The sequence below is a fragment of the Coturnix japonica genome, chromosome 13 (genome assembly GCF_054131305.1).
Source record: "Coturnix japonica strain WE chromosome 13, WE-NBRP24, whole genome shotgun sequence".
NCBI lineage: Eukaryota > Metazoa > Chordata > Aves > Galliformes > Phasianidae > Coturnix > Coturnix japonica.
Genome location: NC_140675.1, coordinates 14,918,494 through 14,938,660, shown reverse-complemented (window position 1 = coordinate 14,938,660; position 20,167 = coordinate 14,918,494). Strand labels below are relative to the sequence as shown.

General features: G+C 44.8%; 1 protein-coding gene across 3 annotated transcripts; it reads right to left on the bottom strand.

Moving 5' to 3' along the window:
- Positions 1-5,650: 5,650 nt before the first annotated feature.
- IL21R (interleukin 21 receptor) lies at positions 5,651-19,908 on the bottom strand. 3 transcript variants are annotated; one of them, XM_085514720.1, is made up of 10 exons: positions 19,784-19,908; positions 18,703-18,794; positions 14,610-14,684; positions 13,025-13,130; positions 12,697-12,893; positions 11,979-12,130; positions 11,407-11,584; positions 10,884-10,980; positions 10,374-10,455; positions 6,311-7,757 (listed from the first exon to the last, which is right to left on the bottom strand). In XM_085514720.1, the coding sequence occupies exons 3-10, from the start codon at positions 14,662-14,664 to the stop codon at positions 6,861-6,863; spliced, it is 1,764 nt and encodes a 587-aa protein (XP_085370846.1). In that variant the 5' UTR covers positions 14,665-14,684; positions 18,703-18,794; positions 19,784-19,908; the 3' UTR covers positions 6,311-6,860. The 3 variants fall into 3 exon arrangements, with proteins under 3 accessions (XP_015732507.2, XP_085370846.1, XP_015732508.2); XM_015877021.3 differs by lacking the exons at positions 18,703-18,794; positions 19,784-19,908 and adding an exon at positions 17,553-17,722 and having other exon boundaries at positions 5,651-7,757; XM_015877022.3 differs by lacking the exon at positions 19,784-19,908 and having other exon boundaries at positions 18,703-18,829.
- Positions 19,909-20,167: the final 259 nt, after the last annotated feature.

Genomic DNA, 20,167 nt, shown 5'->3' with positions numbered 1-20,167 from the left:
CTAAAAACAGATGCTTACAGAAGCAGCGTGGAAAAGACCTCTAAGATCACCTAGTCCAACCATCCACCTGCCACCAATAATTGCCCACTAAAGCACTATATCTGCTCGTTCCTTAAACACCTGCAGAATTGGTAGCTCCACTTCCCTGGGCAGTCTGTGCCAGCACCTGACTGCTCTTCCTGAACAGAGAAAGCACTGAAGCTCCTCTCTAGGAACCTTCTCAGTCTCCAAATATTGCAGCTCATGTGTCTCTTGGAGCAGATGTAATTGTTTCACCTTCAAGGCTTCAAATGCTTTTTTCCCCTCTCACGAACAGTAGCTACTGCTGAAAGCATCTACACCACAACCATTGACTGCCTTTAATGACAGATCTTTCTTCACTTGAGGTACTCACTGATTTTCTGCCATTTTCCTGATGGAAACCTTCCCTGTTTCTTCACTAGCTTCTTTGAGCTTTTGGTGTCACAAAAGTAAAAGTTGGGATAGAAAAGGCTGTTCTAGCACAAGGATACATACATATATATATATAATAAATTATTCAACTTCATGTCTGATAAAACCAAGACCTGTCATAATTTTCTCTCTCACACATTCAAACACATGCATACACAAGAAGCCACCATTCCAGGCAAATAACCAAGCTGCCCACCTGCAGCAAGAGAGCCTTGGCATCTGTATTTCCTTCCAATAAGTATTTCCTTGCTGCAAAAGAGAACTCTAAAAAGCAGAAATTGAAAGAATAGCCAACATGAGCTCTGGGGTAAGAGGAGGCTGTGAGAATGTCCTGTCTTGAAAGGGCACGGCTGGCTTATCACAGGGGGGAGGAGGGAATGCCACTTCTGTGAACTTTCAGAAGCAGCTGGAGGAAAGAGAGAGATGCACAACAGGATAGAGGAAACTCTGAGTACAGCACTGGCAAAAAGCCAAGTGAATATAAGCAGGCTACAGATCAAGCATGGTTTCTAACCAGCAAGAGGTCTGAAGTGGTCTTGAATGAGACTGAGAAAAAGTCTATGCTTAGCAATGACTGTGATGTTTCAATCAGCAGGGTTGTTTAATTGAAAATATTATATGACCTGATAACTGCAGAAGCAGGAGCTGGACTCTATGACCAGAAGCATCCTTCCAGTCCCAGATTTCACACAACTAAGTAGTAGCACTTCTATAGCAAACTCTCCTATCATTAGACTTGCTTACAGCATAGGTTTTTTGAATTAAATAGGAAAATAATTAGAATGTTTCAAAAATTAATCAAAGGAAAAGAAATCTTTTCGGCTTCCAATTCACCAAGTCTTCATTTATGGCTTTTTGGTAGACATCCTGTTTTGCTACAGACCTTCAAAGTGGGTGTTACATAGAGGAAGCACCAGTGCTAAGTTCAGCTGGGGGAGGTGGGAGGCACGACATCTCCTCCTGCTTATCATTCTGATCATAGTTGCATATGATCCCTGTGATAAGTACAGTGAGGCTGACTAAATATGAAATAGAAATGCGTAAGTACACGCACAAATAGAACTCTGCATATTCTTATAAATACTTGCCCAAGCACACAAAGAGCATCAAAATGACTACACCAGGTTATTACCTATTTCCAGGTAAACTTAACCAGTTTGTTAATAATCCTTCCCCTTCACCCCTCAAATATTCCCTTTGCTCAGTTCTTCAATATCTGAAGCGTAACAAACATCTACTGTTACCCTTTCTCACCTGGAAATAAATACAGTATTGTTTAAAAGCTGATCTGTGTTACATATTATGAATGTTTGATTCAAAGAAAATGATTTTGGGGAAGTAGCAGATAACCAGCTGAACTAGGACCTGCAGTACACTGACACAATTACAAGAACCAGCACAGATCTTGGATGTTCATCAATTAAAAGAAGTGCTATTGCAATTACTTGTAGCGTTTGTAATGCCATTATTAGCTCTTCCCTTGAGATCCACACTTTGAATAAGATGTTACTGAAAAGATTAAAATAGCTCTGAAAAGAGCTGTAAGAATGATTTAATCTTTCATATCTTTCATCTGAGATAAACAACTGAGACATCTCTTAGACTCAACCAGATAAAAGGCTAAGAAGCAATTTTACACCATCTAGAATTATCTGTACAGAAAGAGCACTTCAGATAGGAGAAAAGGCACTTCTGAAAATCTACTAGAGAAAGATGGTGAGAGTCCAGTTGTTATGAGCTGAAGGTAGATACAGTCAGAAATGAAAGGCAGAAGTTGGACAGAGGAGAACTACATTTCTTACCCAAACCTCTTACCTAAGCATATATTCCAACACCCAGCCTATAAAACTTGGTTAGGTATCTAAAAAATAAAAGTCCTTTGCTCAGGTGGAAGTCAAAGGATTGACACAGGACTTCTTAGTTACAGCTCTATGTCCTGAAGTGGTCACAACAATCTTTCCTCTGAACACCTGCAATACTCCACCTTGCAGAGGTAAACCTGATGTATGTCCAACCAACTGGTTCACAAACAGGTGATATCTCTTCTCAGTAATTGCCAAGCACTTCCCTCTAGTGCAGAAAGGAAAGAATGGTACACATAATAGCAACTGGTAGAACTGCTGACTACAGAGACATATGAGGCTGAGCTCTGTCTGCTGAACATCACAATGAGATTCGTCTTGTAAGAGGCAACTGTATCTTTTCCTAGAATCCTAGATATACTCCAGTGCCTTTTCTCATTGTTTAAATCTGCTGTGCTTCCCACCTGCTTCAAATTACTCAGCTGTGGAAAATGAATTGCTGCATCACCCAAAAGCTGATGACAGCCCAGCCTGACCACAGAGAAGCTGTTCTGCCAAGGTCCAGAAGAAAACGTCTGTTTCAGTTATGATTTCTTCTTCTGTTGGTCAGTATGAAGATTTTTATCAGTTAAGTAGCAAAGTGGATGCATATGGTCAATAGAAGAAGAGTTGTTCAGCTGTTATTGCCAAATCTGTTTGCATTAACAGAAATCCATATATCAGAGTTTAGGCTCACTCTCACATTTGAGATCCGGTGCAACACAAAACAAAAAGATAGTTTTGCTTTTCAGAATGTATAGGGTAAAATAAAAGTACTGATAGATAGGGGGATTAACACAAGATGATGACAGCACGGTCTCACTGTTCTCTGGTTTAAGCAACTCAGTGGAGCAGAGCTGTCAGGAGAGACTCAAAAAATGAGGCTGAGGTAGCTCAAGAGAGAATTATAGGCACCAGCGTGTAAGCAATAGCACAGTAGAAATTAATGTAGAGCTGATGAACTAATTGGAGCTGGAGGCTAATAACATGGAGTTGATTTCTTGATGTGGAAGTGAAAGTTTACAAGAGGAAAAGGTGAAGCTGCCAAGGACTGTGGAGATGTGGGCAAGAAGGTTATTTTTGACATGACAGAGACAGGGAGAAAAGCATAAAAGTGACAGAGAGAAAAATCCTGTAAGAAACCCTTTAAGAAAAAGCGTTGATACATGAACTACCCACAGAATAGCTAGATCTCTGAACATGTCCAACAGAAACATGTAAAGCACACGTAGCTCATTCACACTATCAGCCTGTGACTGTGTGAACTGATAGAGAATAAGAAAGTAGAAGGATTTCCCTGCCCAGCCTCAAATATCAAATCTTTTTCTGCCTCGACCTTTGGAGAGCCATTTTCCCATAACTCGGTGCACAGGAACAGCGATGAGCTGTTGGCTTTCACAGACTTGCATCCCATCAGCTGAGAGAAATTCCTACTTAGGAGGGCTACCATAATGAAGTGATGCTGATCACACATGAGTGTGTATATTCATATATACACATGCATGTATATACATACATATATGTGCATACATGGAAATAATATATTGTTGACTGCATAATCCTGAACACTGCGGAAGGCTATTCTGGCTGAATTCATTTACATTCATCTTTTTCACTCAGAGAAGAGAGCCTATTATTATTTTTCAATCAAGATGGTGCCTCTTTTCAGCACAATCTAAGTCTGAATCAATGTGATAAAGTGTGATTTTGTGCTCAGCAGTCCAACAGAGCAGAAGTGCAAAGACCCTTCTGGTAGCTCGGTCATTCTAGACTCATAGTACAAGAAACAATGTACAATTCCGCATTAACACAAACCAATTATTTTCTTTTACATCTTATATTTTATCTTAGTAGATGTATCCTATCATTATCTACTGGCATATGTAACACAGGAGTATGTTAAACCATCTTACCAGCTCAAAGGAAACTTCACTTTTCACTCCGCTTCTGTCCCTTGATAGTTCAGGGTGTGTGGTTTGATGATGATCAGGCAGTAGCAGCAGTGGTGTAATAAAGCAGAGCTTAATGTGCCTGATTCTAAAGATACTCTCAAGAACCAATGAAAAACTGCTCATATTATCAGATTGAATAGAAGTAGCTGCATCTGCAATTAGTCATTAGTGATGGATAATCTGAGGAATTTCTGTTAAGAGGTTAACATTTTAAAGGCCAAATAATTTGCTGAATATGAAAGTATCTTCTTGGAACACTTCTATAAAAAGTACCAACAAGAGAGCTCTCTGTAGGTGACCTAAATCCAGTTCCTTGCCCTGTCTGAATATGAGATGAGACCACGTCCATTGGCCTCTGTGCAGCAGTGCTATCAGTACTGCCCAGCATCACAAGCAGCCGAACACCTGCAGCACTTCTGAGCTGCTTTGTCCTCTGCTTCTTCCCCAGCCTTTCCCTGCACTGAGCTCAGAGAGGCAATACTGGAGGCAGCAGAGACTAATGAGAATTGCAGTGCTTCCATCTACATCCCTGAAAACATAGGGAGCACATATTTCTATAACACAGAAACATTGCAGTGTTACAGTCAAGATCTAGCGTGCAACTATCTCCACATCCACAGTGCTGTGCCAAAAACTCTTTGGCCAACAGTTTAACTCTTACAGCTTGTTTTTGCACCCTTGCACCAGGTGCCATACAAGCTCCTCTCTGCCTCCTTGAGTGACCAGAGGCAGGTTTGGTTCAGTGGAGCAGCAAAACACCACCTTGTACCAGATGTGTGGCTACAGACTGTGTAGCAGTGATAGAAGTATCTTCTCCAGCAGCTTTGGAGTCAATGATGTTATCAGAAACGTGGAATGTGTAGAACTGAGGTGTTAAAGTGCCCAGAAAGATGGCTGAAATCCTCCTCCTCCCCCCAGCAGCCTTGGCCAGTTACCACGAGGTCACATTAGAAGAGCAAACAGCTGTATGATAAAGCTGTAGGAGACTTTCAGACAGACCATCAGCAATGCTTCTGTCCAGTACATATTCACACAGATGGTGCAAGCAGAGCTTGCAGGACACTGCGTGGCAGACATCTCACCAACAAGGGAGAGGAGCTGACTCGCTCCTCTGCTGCCTCGCTGAGGACATGCAGGGTACTTGCTGCACAGCCACAGAAGACTGCAAAAACAGAAGAAAGGATGGAAGGAACTGAACCCACTGATACCTTCATCTTGTACCCAGGAAGGCCAGAGCTGTGAGATATCTTGGGGCAGTAAAAACAGTACAGGCAAAGTAAGCAAATCCCTGTAGGCTCAACATGAATATGGCTGGCACCACAGCTGCTGTAAGCAATCAAACGAGGGCTGTGGATGCATAGAAAAATCTCCCACAGCACACACCAGTGAAAGAAACAGCTTCTGTATATTGAAATTCTGTGAGGGAAGAGTGTTTATTGGTATCACAGGAACAGATTGTTGCTGAATTGGAAATGTACCTCATTAATGACATGGTTTCTCTCACTGTACAATCAGCAGCCAAGCACTTCTTGGGCTAGTAGCACTGTGCCTACACGAGATGTGAGGTGTTCACATTCAATGTCAATACCACATTAACTTTTTAAGACAGTTATCCTAAACAAAACAGGCAGAGATGTGAGGGGAAAACAATCACGGATGCAGTGTAAATGCTGCTTTCATTGTGGGCTCTATGAACTAGCAGAGATCAGTGAAGCTCTGTTCTGCTGACCTGTGAGCTGCAGCACAACAAGGTCCAAGGCAGGAGACAGAGCTGCAGGCACATCCCGGTGGGACAACATTCCTGAAACTACTGCACAATTCTAATAGCTACTCAGTGCTGTATTCAATGTGCTTGGAAAATGATGTGTGGGATCAGTAGGAAGCCCAAGCAGAAGGAATTTCTCTGGAATTACATTTTGAAGATTTTTAGTTTATAGACTCTACCTGCAGAGGCAAGCCCCAACTACAGCTTGAGGTATGAGATGTCTCTTGGATATGCCATTCTCTGATGATGAGAATTGTTTTTGATTATACCCCATGGACAGGGATGGATATAATTCATACTTAATGCAAACTTTATGGCTGTGTTTATTGAGGAGAGTGATTGTAAAAGTAACAACACTTGTTAGGATAGGGTAAGGGAACTTTAATGTAACAAACATGCTTGCTATTAGATATGCTTCTAAGACTCCATGTACATTGAACTCGAGTCATGAGAGAATGCCAGGGAAAATCCTTTTGAAGTTCTGTACTATTTATAAGCTTACTTTCAAAAAAAAAAACCACAAAACAATCTATATAAGGTAAGGAACAATTTTAAAGGTCCAGTTGCTTTTTCTTGTAAAAAATTAAAGTTTGTGGGTTGTTCTATAAGGGTTTGACCAAGAATTCTGGAATAAAATCTTAAAAAAATTAATCATGTCAGGTTTGATGCAAAATGAAGAATGATGGGCACTAGAAACAGGCCTATGTTTCTATGGACTTAGCCATTCTCATCTGCATGCAGTGCAGCTTGCACAAAGTAAACTTCAATTTTTCTTTTCAATTTGGCTGACACTTTGCTTCTGGCACAATATGGGAAAGGCCTCATACTCCTCAGAACAAAATCAAGTCCTCAGTTTGTCTGAGTCCCGCTGGCAGGGCTGTCAGCATGGCAGGAGATCCATTGCTTGACATAGCTTCGCGGAAAGTCCTCTCCTTCCTGCTCAAGGGGAACAGACCCACAGTTGGTCTGACTATTTTGCTCAAATTCACAGTCAACTGGACTCCCACAGTCTGAGTCCACAAAGCCACTGTCAATAGTGTCCAAATCTAGGCAGATCATGGGGTAACTGCCAACAGGCCTTGCATTGTGAGGGAAAAAGTCACAGGATCCTTCACTGTAGGACACACTTTCACCATCAGGGGAAGGTAGAGAAGCTGGATTTTCCAAATCCCACTGATTAGGATGCAAGCAAAGGGCTTCTAGGATGCTCCCCACCCCTCCTTCCAAAGCCCCTTCAACTTCCTGATGGCCTGGGGCACCTGTAGTCCTCAGGTGATCTGTGGACATAGAGCCTGAGGCCAGAATTTTGTCCTGTGAGCTCAGGTCAGACAGATGCAAGGCACTGGATGGCCTTCTGTCTTCATCATCCATGTTAACCTTGGGGTAGCCGTTTTCTCCAGTACTATCTTCATCACCATTATGGTTTTGTTCCCTGTACATGCGGTTACAGTTGCACTGGCAGTTACAAGGTGTAAATGCATCAGCCACTGTCACAGTATCAATGGACAAATGTCCGTAGGATCGATCCTGAGTCACACTGCTGCTGTTCACACTTGACAGGAGGCTGTCTTGGACTGGGGCGGTCAGGCAAGGCTTGCAAGGCTGATCATTTTTCAGCTCCCTTATCTCCTCCTGTGAGGTGCAGTTGGAAGGACACATGCTGAAAACTTCCAGGGTTTCTGAAGGGACTATTTCCCATTCAAATAAATCAATGGTCATTTTCATATGGGACGTACCAACCCATTTCTGCATGAAAACACATACAGAGAATGAGAGAGAGGTTAGTATTGTCAGGTGTGAATTTCTACAAAAGCAACTGAAGATTTTATGCTTTCAGAGGCAAAATCAAACTGTTATATCAATGACTCCCCTAAAGTGGCAGGGTATGAGATGCAGTTACTACACAGAACAGGCAGTGCAGGAGAACTCACTCACATAAACAAAATTAATCAGCTCTGAGAGATTTGCATGGCTTTACAGCTTTCTTCATGCTGAAACAAACCTACAAAAACCAACCTAAACCAACCAAACAAGCTGTCACTGCCCATAGCAGCATTCTCAGTTCATCAGCCAGTGATGATCAATAGACTGCATACTGTGCTTGCAGCACAGCTCTGCACCACTGTCACCTCTGCTGAAATGCACCACCAGCACCTCTCTGTGCCACAGCCACTGTTTGATCTCCATCAGTGTTCACCAAGTGTCCATGAACGTCAGTGGGCACCATTTTTTCCACACGGAGGAATTCAGTTCCATATTTTTTGCTTCATCCACACCTCCATGTCAGACTCCATTGTGTCCTCTGCCATCAGGGGTCAACATATTAAACAGGAGGCGTTACTTTCAGAGCAGCCCTTGCATTTAGGTAGAGATCAGCTTGCGACACACTGACACCAAGTGTAGAAACTTCACTACTGCAGAAAGTACCGAATCTATTTCAACTTACTCTTAACCAAAGCTGCAAAGAGCGTAACATTAAAGCTATGCACCCAGCAGGCTATTTGAGGGAACAGAGGGAACCACCCTCCTCAGAACTGAGCAGGCAGAATATTTCCTGTGCCCTCTTCACACGCATTTTCACATTCCCACCCAACATGAACATACGAACCCACATACACTTAAGGATAAACAACGTTTATTCCTCTGCTTTCCCTTCTCTCTTTTTTTCTCCCCTGTCTTAACAGTTCTCTAATATTTTCACTGCTTCCTGTCCAACCCAGGACTGCTCTGTGCAGGCATTGCTACTGTCATTATTTACAGACGTTTCCTAAACACTTGTTCTGGTGCAGGCAGGATGCAGTTGAACAAGGCTTAGATTGATTGTTTTTCTGCTTGCTGATAATGATGACTCTGTTCACATATTAGCGAGGTCACCACATCCTCTCGACACTGTCTGCTTCTGCATCTCATGTGCTGCTTTATTCTGCAAATTTATTGACTTTCTCAGAACTGAGCTATAGCAACACTGTAACTGATGCTCATTCCTTCACAGCAGCACTGAATAAGCAGATTAGAAATGCAGTAGAATCACTCCCATCGAGCAGTGTGAAGCCACAAGATTCTCTGACAAGAGCATGGCTCTGGGCATGGCACGCTGGTTTCACTTCCACCTTGAACACTGTCCCTTGACTTTTAGGAATTCCTACACCTGGTCCTGGCTACTTTCCTGAGAACAACCAGTGTGATGTGCATCACAAGGAGATACGAATGCCCCTTGTGTGCAAAATGGGAAGCTGTGATTGGGCTGAAAGGGAAAGGCAGAAGGAAGAGAAACAATTGCTGTTGTCTTCAGCTTAAGTGGTGTCCATGCCATTTTAATTTGCCATTTAACCCAATGGCATACATCATCCAAACAGCAGTAAGAAAGGATATGATGATTGTTAGGGCCCTGTTGGCAACCTTCTACAGAGTGTCTAAGAAAAGCAGAAACAAAAAAGCGGACACTGAAATGTCTATGATCAGTGCTACCAACCATCAGGAACAAAAGGAGCTCACTCAGAATGAGGCAGTGATCTCTGCAGTTCAGTGCCAGCACTTCCACAATTTTATGATGGCACTGGGGGTTGCTCTTCAGCTTAATGCAAAGTTTATGGACACTCAGAGCTTTTGAATCTTGACAACTGCAAACGCTGCAGGTTTTGCAAGACATTCTGTTAGGTGAGCAAGTCTGGCTGATGTTAAAAGGGAAGGTAATTAGTGAGGGCCAGGCAAAGCTGCCCACTTCACAAATATACTTCCTTATAGGGGAGGCAGCTGCACATACAGTGCTGTGACACAGCAGCTATTTGCCCACAGAGCTCCAGCCATCTTTCCAGGGTGATGGGTCTGTATGTTGTCTGCACAAGTGACTCTCCAGAGAGAACTACAAGGATTAACGTTGAGCCTGTGTGCAGAGGCTGGATTGGGAGATAAGGTCTACAGCAAAGCCTACAGTTCATGTCCTTGATGGCAGCATGTCCTGATATTGCCTTCAGAAATAGAAACTTCACAGTTCAAATATGAGCTCAGCTCACCCACTAATACAGCATCTACAATAGATGAGCAGCACAGTCATAAAGACAATCACAGCACAGAAAACACACTGGAGGGCTCCGATCCTTGTCTGTACCCATGCAGCTTTCCCTTGAGACATTCTTCCACTGTCCTAATGAGAATCCCTTGCCCAGGAAATAATCTGGGGCCTTTTAGTTTACTTTTGTCAGGCTGGATGTGGCTCTGGGCAGTCTGATCTGGTGGTTGGTGACCCTGCATGTAACAGGGGGGTTGAAACTAAATGATCACTGTGGTCCTTTTCAACCCAGGCCATTCTATGATTCTGTGATTCTAAGATATGCTCCACTCACTTATGTAGCTCATATATACCTTGAAATCACCATTATACATCAGGTAAAGTGGTTTGAAAAAGGCAGATGGATCTGGGATGCAAGCAATCTTCTTCCACAAACTGAAAAAAAAAGAGAAAGATTTGGGGTTAAGCACACTGTCCCTCTGCAAGAGGGGAGAGACCCCAAGTTTGCACTGAGTGACTTGCATCAGCTTGCAAAGGGTCAAGTAAGCTGTGCCTGCTCTGATCTGAGCATCTCCAGAGCACGGACAGAACCAGGAAAACAGTTCAGGAGCCTGGAGGCCTCTGCTCAGTCCCTGTGCATAGTGTTCTCTTCCACCTCATCTGCTGAGAGGAATCAGAGCTGACAGAAAAGCAAAGCAGTCTTGCTAATACACCAGCTGGAGACCATACCTTGCTGGCCTTCAAAAGGCCACAGCTGTATCTGTGCCTGAAGGCACAAGATGCAAAGAAGGCTGCCGGTGAACACCCCACTTTTAGCAGAACAAACAAGGGCATTTAAGTCCAGTTTCCTCATGGGTTCTTACCTCTGTTGCTTGGCCAGAAAGGCTGTGATTGAGGCAGTGATCACCATGGCAATAACAAAGAACAGCATCCATCCCATGCCAGCTCTCTGTGTCACAGCTGGAGAAAGAGACAAGGTCATTGAGACTCACTTTGCACTTTGACCCCAGTCAATAAGCAGCAGAAAGAAGACCCTGAGATTTTACTCCAGACTTTCTCTTAGAGACTCTGAGCCTGTTACATGGGGACCAGCCCCTGTACACGAGATCAGGTATGAGTGAAGCTGTCAGAGAGGATTCAGCAATTAAAGGAGCTGTGCATCACTGCTGCAGCCATGCCACAAGGCAGCTGGCAGCCAATGTGCTTGGGGCAGGACAGTTCCCTGCTCCTGAGCCCAATTCTCCTGCCAAGAGACTCATATTCAAATGACTGACTTTACTAGACCACCTATCCAGCTTTTCTAATTACTTAGATTTCAGTATATTTCTGGTAGCATTCTCTGACATCAGACAGACTGGAAGGACAAGGAGAGCTAACAGTACGTACCAGCAGGGCTGGTTTTCAGTGTCAGTGGGGAGCTCCATTCACTCCAAAATCCACAGTAGCCGCTGTCTTCTCGGGGTCTGGCTCTCACTTGGAATTCATACTCAGTGTTCCCCTGGAGTTCCCGTGGTGGGATCACCAGTGTTCGTTTGTCTTCATGGACAGATTTAATCTTCTGAGTCTGTGAATAATTACACATCAAGTAGTCAGTGCAGGAGAGACCGCTCCCACCTTAACCTCACTCAGAGCCTTGCAAAGGAATCCCCTCTACTGTCAAGTCGTTTCTGTGGGCTATGCTCTGACGGCTCAGCAGCTGCATGATGCCCCAGGGGATTCTTCAAAGCAGAACAGTAGGAGAAGCAAATGATCTACCTCCCTTCCCCACATAATTTTGTACTTTTCTAACAGCTTCTGCTTCTCAGTTCTTTTTATAGTCTTGCTTGTTCTTAGTCCAGGCAAGAAAAAGAGAAACTATTTAAAACCTCGAGAACCCTTCTTTCACATCAGTGCTTCTGTCCTACTAAGGCTGGTCCCCTCTTTGCTGGTGCTTGATGGTAAACCAACATCTCACTTACCTCCCAGGTGTCAGCCCTTCTTTTATAACGCAGCTGATATTCCAGCTCATCTTTCAAAAAGTAGAAAAGAGGGTTCTGATAGATGGTTTCCCAAGAAATATTGTAACCTTCTGTGAACACAGCAGTCAGATTGAACGGAGGCTGTGGTCTGACTGTGGGTGAAGACAGAACAGTGTTATTCTTCACAACATCACTGCAGATGTGAGAGACGGCCCAGCACAGTATGAGGAAGGCAGAGCATGGAGGGGCCAGAAGTGCCCTGGAGGGATGCACCCCTGCATGGCACAACCACCTTGCTGCACAGGCAGCACTGTGACATCTGGCTCTCCAAATGCCTTCTGTTGCTGACCCTGCTGTCCATCTCCACAACTCATCACCTAAGGAACTTGGGAAAATAGCACAAAGGCAGCTAGCCCCTGGGAGATGAGGAAAGCAGAGTTCCTTGTTCTGTTCATCACAAGTGGTCTCCTTTAGTCATAGTCACTTGCACAGTTGGGCCACTCTCAGCTCAGCCACGAGCATGAGGTGTTCTGAAGTTTGCAACAGCAACAATAAGATCACAGTGTCCTGCCCAGAGGAGTGCATCCTGAGCACAGCTCCCCACCCTTGGGCTGTCTTGCTCACTTCTTGCCCAGACACTGTCCTGGCAAATCAAGGTAAGCAACATATATCAAGCAACATAAGTGATATATATCAAGCCCATCATTTTTGTACTCACTGTTTTCTTTCATATAAAAGCCTCTGGAAGTCACGTGCTGCCTGTCAGCTATCTTTGTGACATCCACCTGGACTTTGAAGTCTGCCATCAGTTCAGTCATGTCCACAGTGCACACGTATTCCGTGTGGCTGGTGTTCCTGGACAATTCCAGGAGACTGCAGGCTGCCACAGTGTTTTCTGGACTGACCCCATCAGCCCTGAAACCATCAAAGAAAAAAAAAACCACCACCAAAGTAAATAGCCCACATCTATCACTTAATCTAGTCAGACTGATCTGTCACAGCAATAAAACAGACTGCAACAAAAACTGTGTTCTCTTAAGACTTACCATGTAGCAGTGATATTGTATGAACCGGCACCCAGGTCATTCCTCAGGAGGCAGGACAGGGTCTGCACATAGTCCACAAAACAAGTGAGGTTTTCACGACATATGGCTGCAGGTTTGGAAAGAGAAAACACAATACCAGGCTCAGAAAGCCTCCAGTCCTGGAGCACAAGAATGTTCCACCTTGAAAGTGAGGTGAGCTCCTGGCAGCCATCAGTGATAAAGAAAAATCTACTAGAAATGCTGTGGCAGCAGATGATGTACAGAAATACCAGAACGTGCCCAATGGGGGCTGAATTTTCAAACTTATCTCTGTCCTCTCACACAATCACAGCCTAAGATTCGTGGCTCTTGGCACATTAAAACTGGTAACTTAGTGATTCTTTCTTTACCATTCTCTCAGTTTACAATTTTCTACAGTTTGATTTCTGCAGCATCAATGATTTTCATGTCCAGCTCCAGAGACTTGGAATTGACTTCATCAAATGTTGGCAAAACGATATTGCAATTTTCCCGTTATTGTTTTCATGAGTAATTCTGATGCTCAGGAGGCTGGTTTATTGATCACTTTAACTGAAATACTTCTGATGAGAACATGAGAGGCAATTAGAGAAGTTACACCGTGGTCATGGGGAAATTAGCATTCTTATAGTCACAAAACAGCATTTAAGCTTTTAACTGTTCTGCAGAAGCTCCTTTTACTCCTCAGCTCCTGAGATGTGCCATACAACACCCTTCCACTCTGAGCACGACACAGCCTATCTCAGCACTCGGATCTCCGTACAAGCCCTCCAGTGAAGCAGGAAGGTGACAGAAAAAGAAGCGTGGGGATTCTTGTAACAGCCTCTGTCTCCAAATGTGTCCATGTGCTTTATTGCACATCGCATTATTCAAATTATGTGGCTGATATTTTCTTTCATTTTGACCTTTTCATCTCACTTTGACTTCAGAATTCTCTTCTGAAATATTCATTTCAATCTTAACTTTTCATTCTGTGTCCTCAGCACGCTGCCCCAAGCTCCCAGGGAACACATTTCTTGCTTTGGTCCCAAGCAAGATACATTTTCTTTCTTAGACAAACTTTGCTCTTCTAGAAAAAGAGAGTTGCTACCCCTGCTTTCTTTTTTAGAAAGGGCAACAATGAGCATTCTTCTATGCTATTGTGATATTGGTCAAAAAGCCTACTATTCCTTGGCAGTCTGCACACTTATCTCTGTGCAATAATTCGCTAATGAAATGAAGAAGGGGTCAAATTTTTACTGGTATTTAAATGTTAGATTAACCCAATCTACCGTAGGATGAATTCCATCCCTGGTAGCTTCTGAAACAAAGACCAAAGGATTTTACTTCTACCAGTAAGATCCAGTCTGGTCCAAAAAGAAGTTAGTACAGATAATTCCTTATGTTGCTCAAAATCCACAATACTGACTTTCCTGTAATTCCTTATCCCGTGGAACCCTCTCCACTACCACCTGTGTTGTGCTTATTGCCCTGTGGCACTCTTGTGCTGTGTACAGCCCTCAGAGCCTGCGTCAATGACCAGGAAGTCAAGCCTTGTGTACAGCCAGGAATATGTTTGTGAACTTACTGTGCTGGAATAAAAGGAAGAAGGAAATACTCTGGAGCCATAGTTTGTTCCTCATTTTGGTTCTGGCTGGATATTCTGAAAAGAAGCAGAAAAGCCACACAATGAAGAGTCCAGCTCATGTGTGTTAGGGGCTAAAGTGGAATTAACCTACCCTTCATTTACACGTCTAAAAGTGAAGTGCTTAATTTAGGCAAGGCATCTTAGCTCTCCTCCATTCATCTCTCCCATGGGCTAAGGGTTGGGGGTAAGGGACATAAGGCCATTGAACAGATGAGCGACATTTTTGCTCTTTACCAGCAGCCAGTGCCCATAGCAAGCTGAAAAGAGACTACAGCCTCAGTTTATCCATGCAACAAGAACACACTTGGTTAAGTGCTAACCCATTTTTTCCTTCATTGACTTCCTGCAATTAGAAATGTCTTGCAACTAGAAGTGACATCTTTGTGGCTTAAACCTCTCTACGGTGGAACAGTCCAATAAAAGAGTCTGAATGTCATTGTGGGTCTGTATGGGTAGAACCTGTGAGAACTTGCTGATTCGGACTCTGTGTAGTTAAATAAGCATGGGACATCCAGCTAAGGGAGTCCACAGAGGCAAATGGAGTAAAACAAAGAACAGTCTCCCATCAGTCACAGAAATAATAACGTATAGCACTCTTCAGGTGAAAAGAGCTTACAAGAAAGGAAGGTGTTCAGAGAAGAGGACAGAAAGATGTGTGTAACGAAATGAGGAAACAACACTGAATACAAATGACTACAACACCTTTGGTTACTGACCCGGCAGGAGCCCCTCAGCTGGCTGCAAGTCACTCTTGCAAGCAGCAGAGCCCTGCAAAACCTGGCCCTGGTTTGCAACAAGGCACCTGTGAAAATGATGTGGATGAAATGAACACCCAGGTGCCCATCAGGGAGAACGCCAGCAGAGCCTCTCCCACTTGGGGAATATTCATGATGTTAAAAATTTCCAAGTTTACTCAATTACTGAAAGCAAAATAAATTTAGCAGCCAGCAAAAAGCCCCTGCAAACCCACGTGTGAGCTCTGAGACTCTCTCAAAGCACAGCACTGTCCAGATGAGATCAGCAGGGCTCACTCCGGAGCTGGCTGCAGCACCTCAGCTCTGCAGCAGGAGCAGTCGTGCTGCTGCTACCCTCGCTCCCATGCAGACACAGAAGAGAAGCTGCTCCAGCTCAGCAAGGAGCCTGGGCAAGAGACAACCCTTGCCCACTATAAGCAGCAGGGCAGAAGCTCTTACAGAGAAAATTTGGAGAACTGGGATAACTGTTGTCATTACCACCAACCAGTCCCTGATTACTAAGGCACAGCCTACTACTGAACAACACCTGTGCTCACATTTACCCTTCCCCAGCTCTTCTCTACACTCCTCCTCTGAGAAAGGCACCCCTCATCACACCATCTGAAGCACACTCACCTAATCGCCCCATAAGAACAGTCCCCTGGAGATGGGAACCCTCCTCACACTGCTGCATCTGCTTGCAATGTCTTATCACAAGCTCTGTTCCTTGCAGCACATTTAATAAGAGCTGTACCAAATGAGTGGGCCATTGAAGCCTAGGTGTCACTGGGCCCAGAACAAGGCTGTGCCACCTCAGGCCTTCACGTCCTCTCCCTGTGTGCAGCCCAGCACTGGCTCAGGGGCTGCAGTGATCCCTCAGAGCTGTGCCCTGCCACACAAGCCCAACCTCAGTGCCACAGCTCTGCCACATGCTACAACCTTGGTCTCCCTGCAAGCAGTAGCAGGCTGCTTGCTGCCTCTTCTTCAGCCAAAGCAGGAAGGGTTGGACTCCCAAAGAGCTCTGTGAACTCACTGCTTGTTTCAGAATTCAACTAGCAGTGCCCTGAGTGCTTTGCAGCCACTGCCATCGTTCTGCTTTCCTTCATGCTGCTAGCAGACACAAAGCAATGAGGAAGCCTTTATTGCTTACTGGACTCTTGTTTCTTCCTTATTTCCTTTCTACTCAGAGAACAGGAAAGATCGAACATGATAAAATCAAAGCAACAAACCCAAGTAGTTTTATAGCAAAATCAGATGCTGTTATTACACGCCCGAGAAAGGTTATTGTAAAACAAAGCAATTTAGAAGGAAGATTTCTGGATAAGAGCACAGGAGCAGAGCAAGGGCAGCTCCCTGCTTGTGTGATGGTTCACTCCTGAGCAGAGGCAGGAACTTACTCCTTGCTTGGAAGCTACTTCCAACCCCTCGTAATAATCATAGCATCACAGAAAAGCTTAGGTCAGAGAGGACATTATAGATCAGCCAGTTCCAACCCCCTGCCATGGGCAGGGTTGCCACCCATTAGATCAGGCAGCCCAGGGCCCCATCCAACCTGGCTGTTCTTAATAAAAGGTGATTAGTCATTCATCTACATGCGCACCTATAAATGACTCTGCAATGCTTTAAAATACACCATTGAAAAGGGGATGGGACCAGTACACAGACAGTTCAGATTATTTTGCCAAAGATCTGGGGGTACTGTACTATGAGCTGCCAAAGATGGGTATAACGTAAGCTCATAATTTGAAACGCGTCCAGGAACTCTTGTAAGAAAAATCCTAATTAAAATTAAGCTTACATGAAATAAGAAAGCAATAATTCTGATATTTCCAAGCATGAGAAAACAAACGCTCCAGTTACAACCCAGTACAAAGAGTAGAAGGTCTGTGGAAGTCTCTCAGGCCACCAGCTAGATACAAAAGCAAGCTTTCTCCTTGAAAACTTCATTAGCAACATACACAGCTACCTAATCACAATGCCCAAAGCAACAGGGAGGCATCAGGCTCCTCTGGCTGCCCAGTACAAGGCAACATGAATGACATGGGGCACAAGGGCCATGTCAGCAATAGGAAAGATTTACAATGAAGTCACAGATATCAAGCAGGAGCAAACTGGCAGCAGGGAAAATGGATGGGAACACGGACATTACCTTGCCTTGTCCTTTCAGCTATCCATGCCAACCCTCCAATTCTCCCCTGGCCGGACTGGCCTGGCTAAATGGTTACTTGGACTGCAGACACTGCATGTGGGAGATGGAGAGCAGGTGGCTCTCCTCAGTACTAAGTGAGAGTAGCACCCTGTGTGTGCACCAGGAGCTGTGCTGTATTGGAATACACAGCAATAGGCGGCGGTTGACGTCATCACTGTATCAGTATTACTGACAGAAGGATGTGGTGAGCACAGAGGAGGCAATGAATTCAGGTCCAGACTCCCACACAAGATTTATTACTGTATTGCTCCTTTATCTTACTTTTATGTGAGAAAAAGGTGGGAGAGCAGATAAAGCAAACTCCTGGGGCTTAGATCTAAAAGGTCACCTAGGTTGCTTAGTAGGGTTGATAGAATGAGTGGCTTGCAGTAGGGAGGCACTGATGTCAAGTCATTAAGTGGTTAAGTCTAACTAAATGGTTCAGTATGGACCACATCTGACAGCTCAGGGCCACTTTACTCTGCTACCACCTGTCTGCAAAATGGCCTCTGGGACCAGGAGGCAGCAGCAGTCATCAGACTGCAGGCAGGGAGGTGCTCTGGCTGCTGTCACCCCCAACCTTGGATGGCTCCAAGATACAGACCAAGCATAATGATTCTAAAAACACTTCTGGTGACATTTAAGAGAGAGACAATCATGTATTACCATAAGGAATGAGTCAACAGTGACAGGAGAACAGCTGAGAACTTTGACTGTGTTCTACTGGAGGGAAAAGCAATAGAAAAAAAAACCACCTCAAAGCTCAGGAAATGGGTTAAAATATGAATGAGCCTGGCAGAAAGCGGAGGTGTTAGTCAGCAAAGCGGCAGGCTGAAAAACAACAGAGTCCCACAGCTGGAACCTGCGAGCTCACACAGGATGCTGCACAAAGAAAGGAGCGCATCGCTTTTAGTGTGGGGAATGCTGAGTGCCACCCACACAGACCCCCACAACGCTGCCCTCCTCGCTCCCTCTTTCCTTTCCCAATTATCTCTTTACAGCTGCCAGCAGTGGGCTCAGCCTCTCATTTTCATCTCAGTCTGACCCCATTCTGCATGAAGGCTGAAGCAGGAGATGTTGCTCTGGCTCCTGCCAGAGGAAAAGGACTTACCTTCACAGAGTTGTGACCGTGTATCTTGCTCACACGGAGGGGAGCACTCACAGCCTCGTATCTTCTTCTCTGAGGAAATCACCAGATTTACACTGGTAAACAGAAACAGGAATGACTGTGCCTGTCAACTCACCCTGACCATCTGGAACAGAAACCTACAGCTCTGCTCAGATCCATCACCCTCATCTAAACCACGCAGAATGTGCCCAGAGCCCTCTCCTCGGTTGCTTTGCTGTGCTGGAACCTGCTGGCAGACATTCAGCCTGCAAGGAATAGTGATTCCTCTGATGGAGCCTCCATACCACCCTCCAAGGAATAGTGATTCCTCTGATGGAGCCTCCACACCACCCTCCTCAGAAGGCTTGGGCCCTTTTGGAAACCTACAGGTCTCTCCCTCCAGAAGTGTCCATCACATCCATTTAGTGCCAACATCCATCAGTGCATCCTCTCTGCTTCCAGAGATGCACAAAGCTCAGAGCAGTGCTGCTGGCACATGGCTTTTTATGGCATAAGCTTCACCTCACCCACTCTGCCTTGCCACAAGTTTTTACAGCGGGCCTTCCACTTCCTGAGCTGGGTGCAGCAACCAAGTGTACCTTGCACAGCTTTTGGCATCTCTAATAGGTTTGCAAACACACCAGCTGCTTTCAACCTGTTTGTGTAGAAGCACTTTCAGAGCTAATGGCTCACCCTGCGTGCTGCCTCGGTGTGCAAGCAGTGAGCTGCAGATGGCTGCACAGCAGTGCACAGACTCCAACAGCACTGCCAGCTCACCCCAAAACCTATAGAACACACTGTTCTGGTGCAGCTGGCAGCAGCATACAGCTAGGGAGAAAACATGGGGATGCAGGATGGACAGTCTATGAGCAGTAATAAACTAAGTAATTAACAACACTGGAAATAAACACGGCCTTCATGGAAATAGACTGTTCTGGAGTAACCAGTGTTTCCAAAAGTCAAATTACATTTTTGTACAGAAAAGCTATAGGGCTTACTGGAACCTTCCTGCAGTCATCCGTATTGCTTGAAGCTGTAGCTTGCTATGGAGCTGTAAGGCGACAGAAGGCAGCACACATCTTACCTGAGATACTGGTAGATTTTTTACATTGCTCAGCAAGAAGAGGAGCCTGAATGTTGCTGTAGGGACTGGGGAATTCCATGTTCCATAGCAGCTTTGGCTGTGGTATGGTTGTTGATCAAACAAGGATGCTGCTCACATCCCCTGGGTGCTGTTCTGGGGTCAAGGAAGAGTAACTTTGCACAGCCCAGTTTCCACAGTGCTTATCCTGTCGCTGTGCATTTGCAGAAGTTGGAAAGCGACATCCTAGGAGTTGAAGCAAGGGCAGATAGCATGTAAATCAGAAACAAAAAGGACAGCAGGTGACTGCAATGGCCCTTCTCTCAGGGGAACTCAGCTGGAGGCTTTAAGACAAGTAATAAGAATAGCGGGGGCAGTCTGACCAGA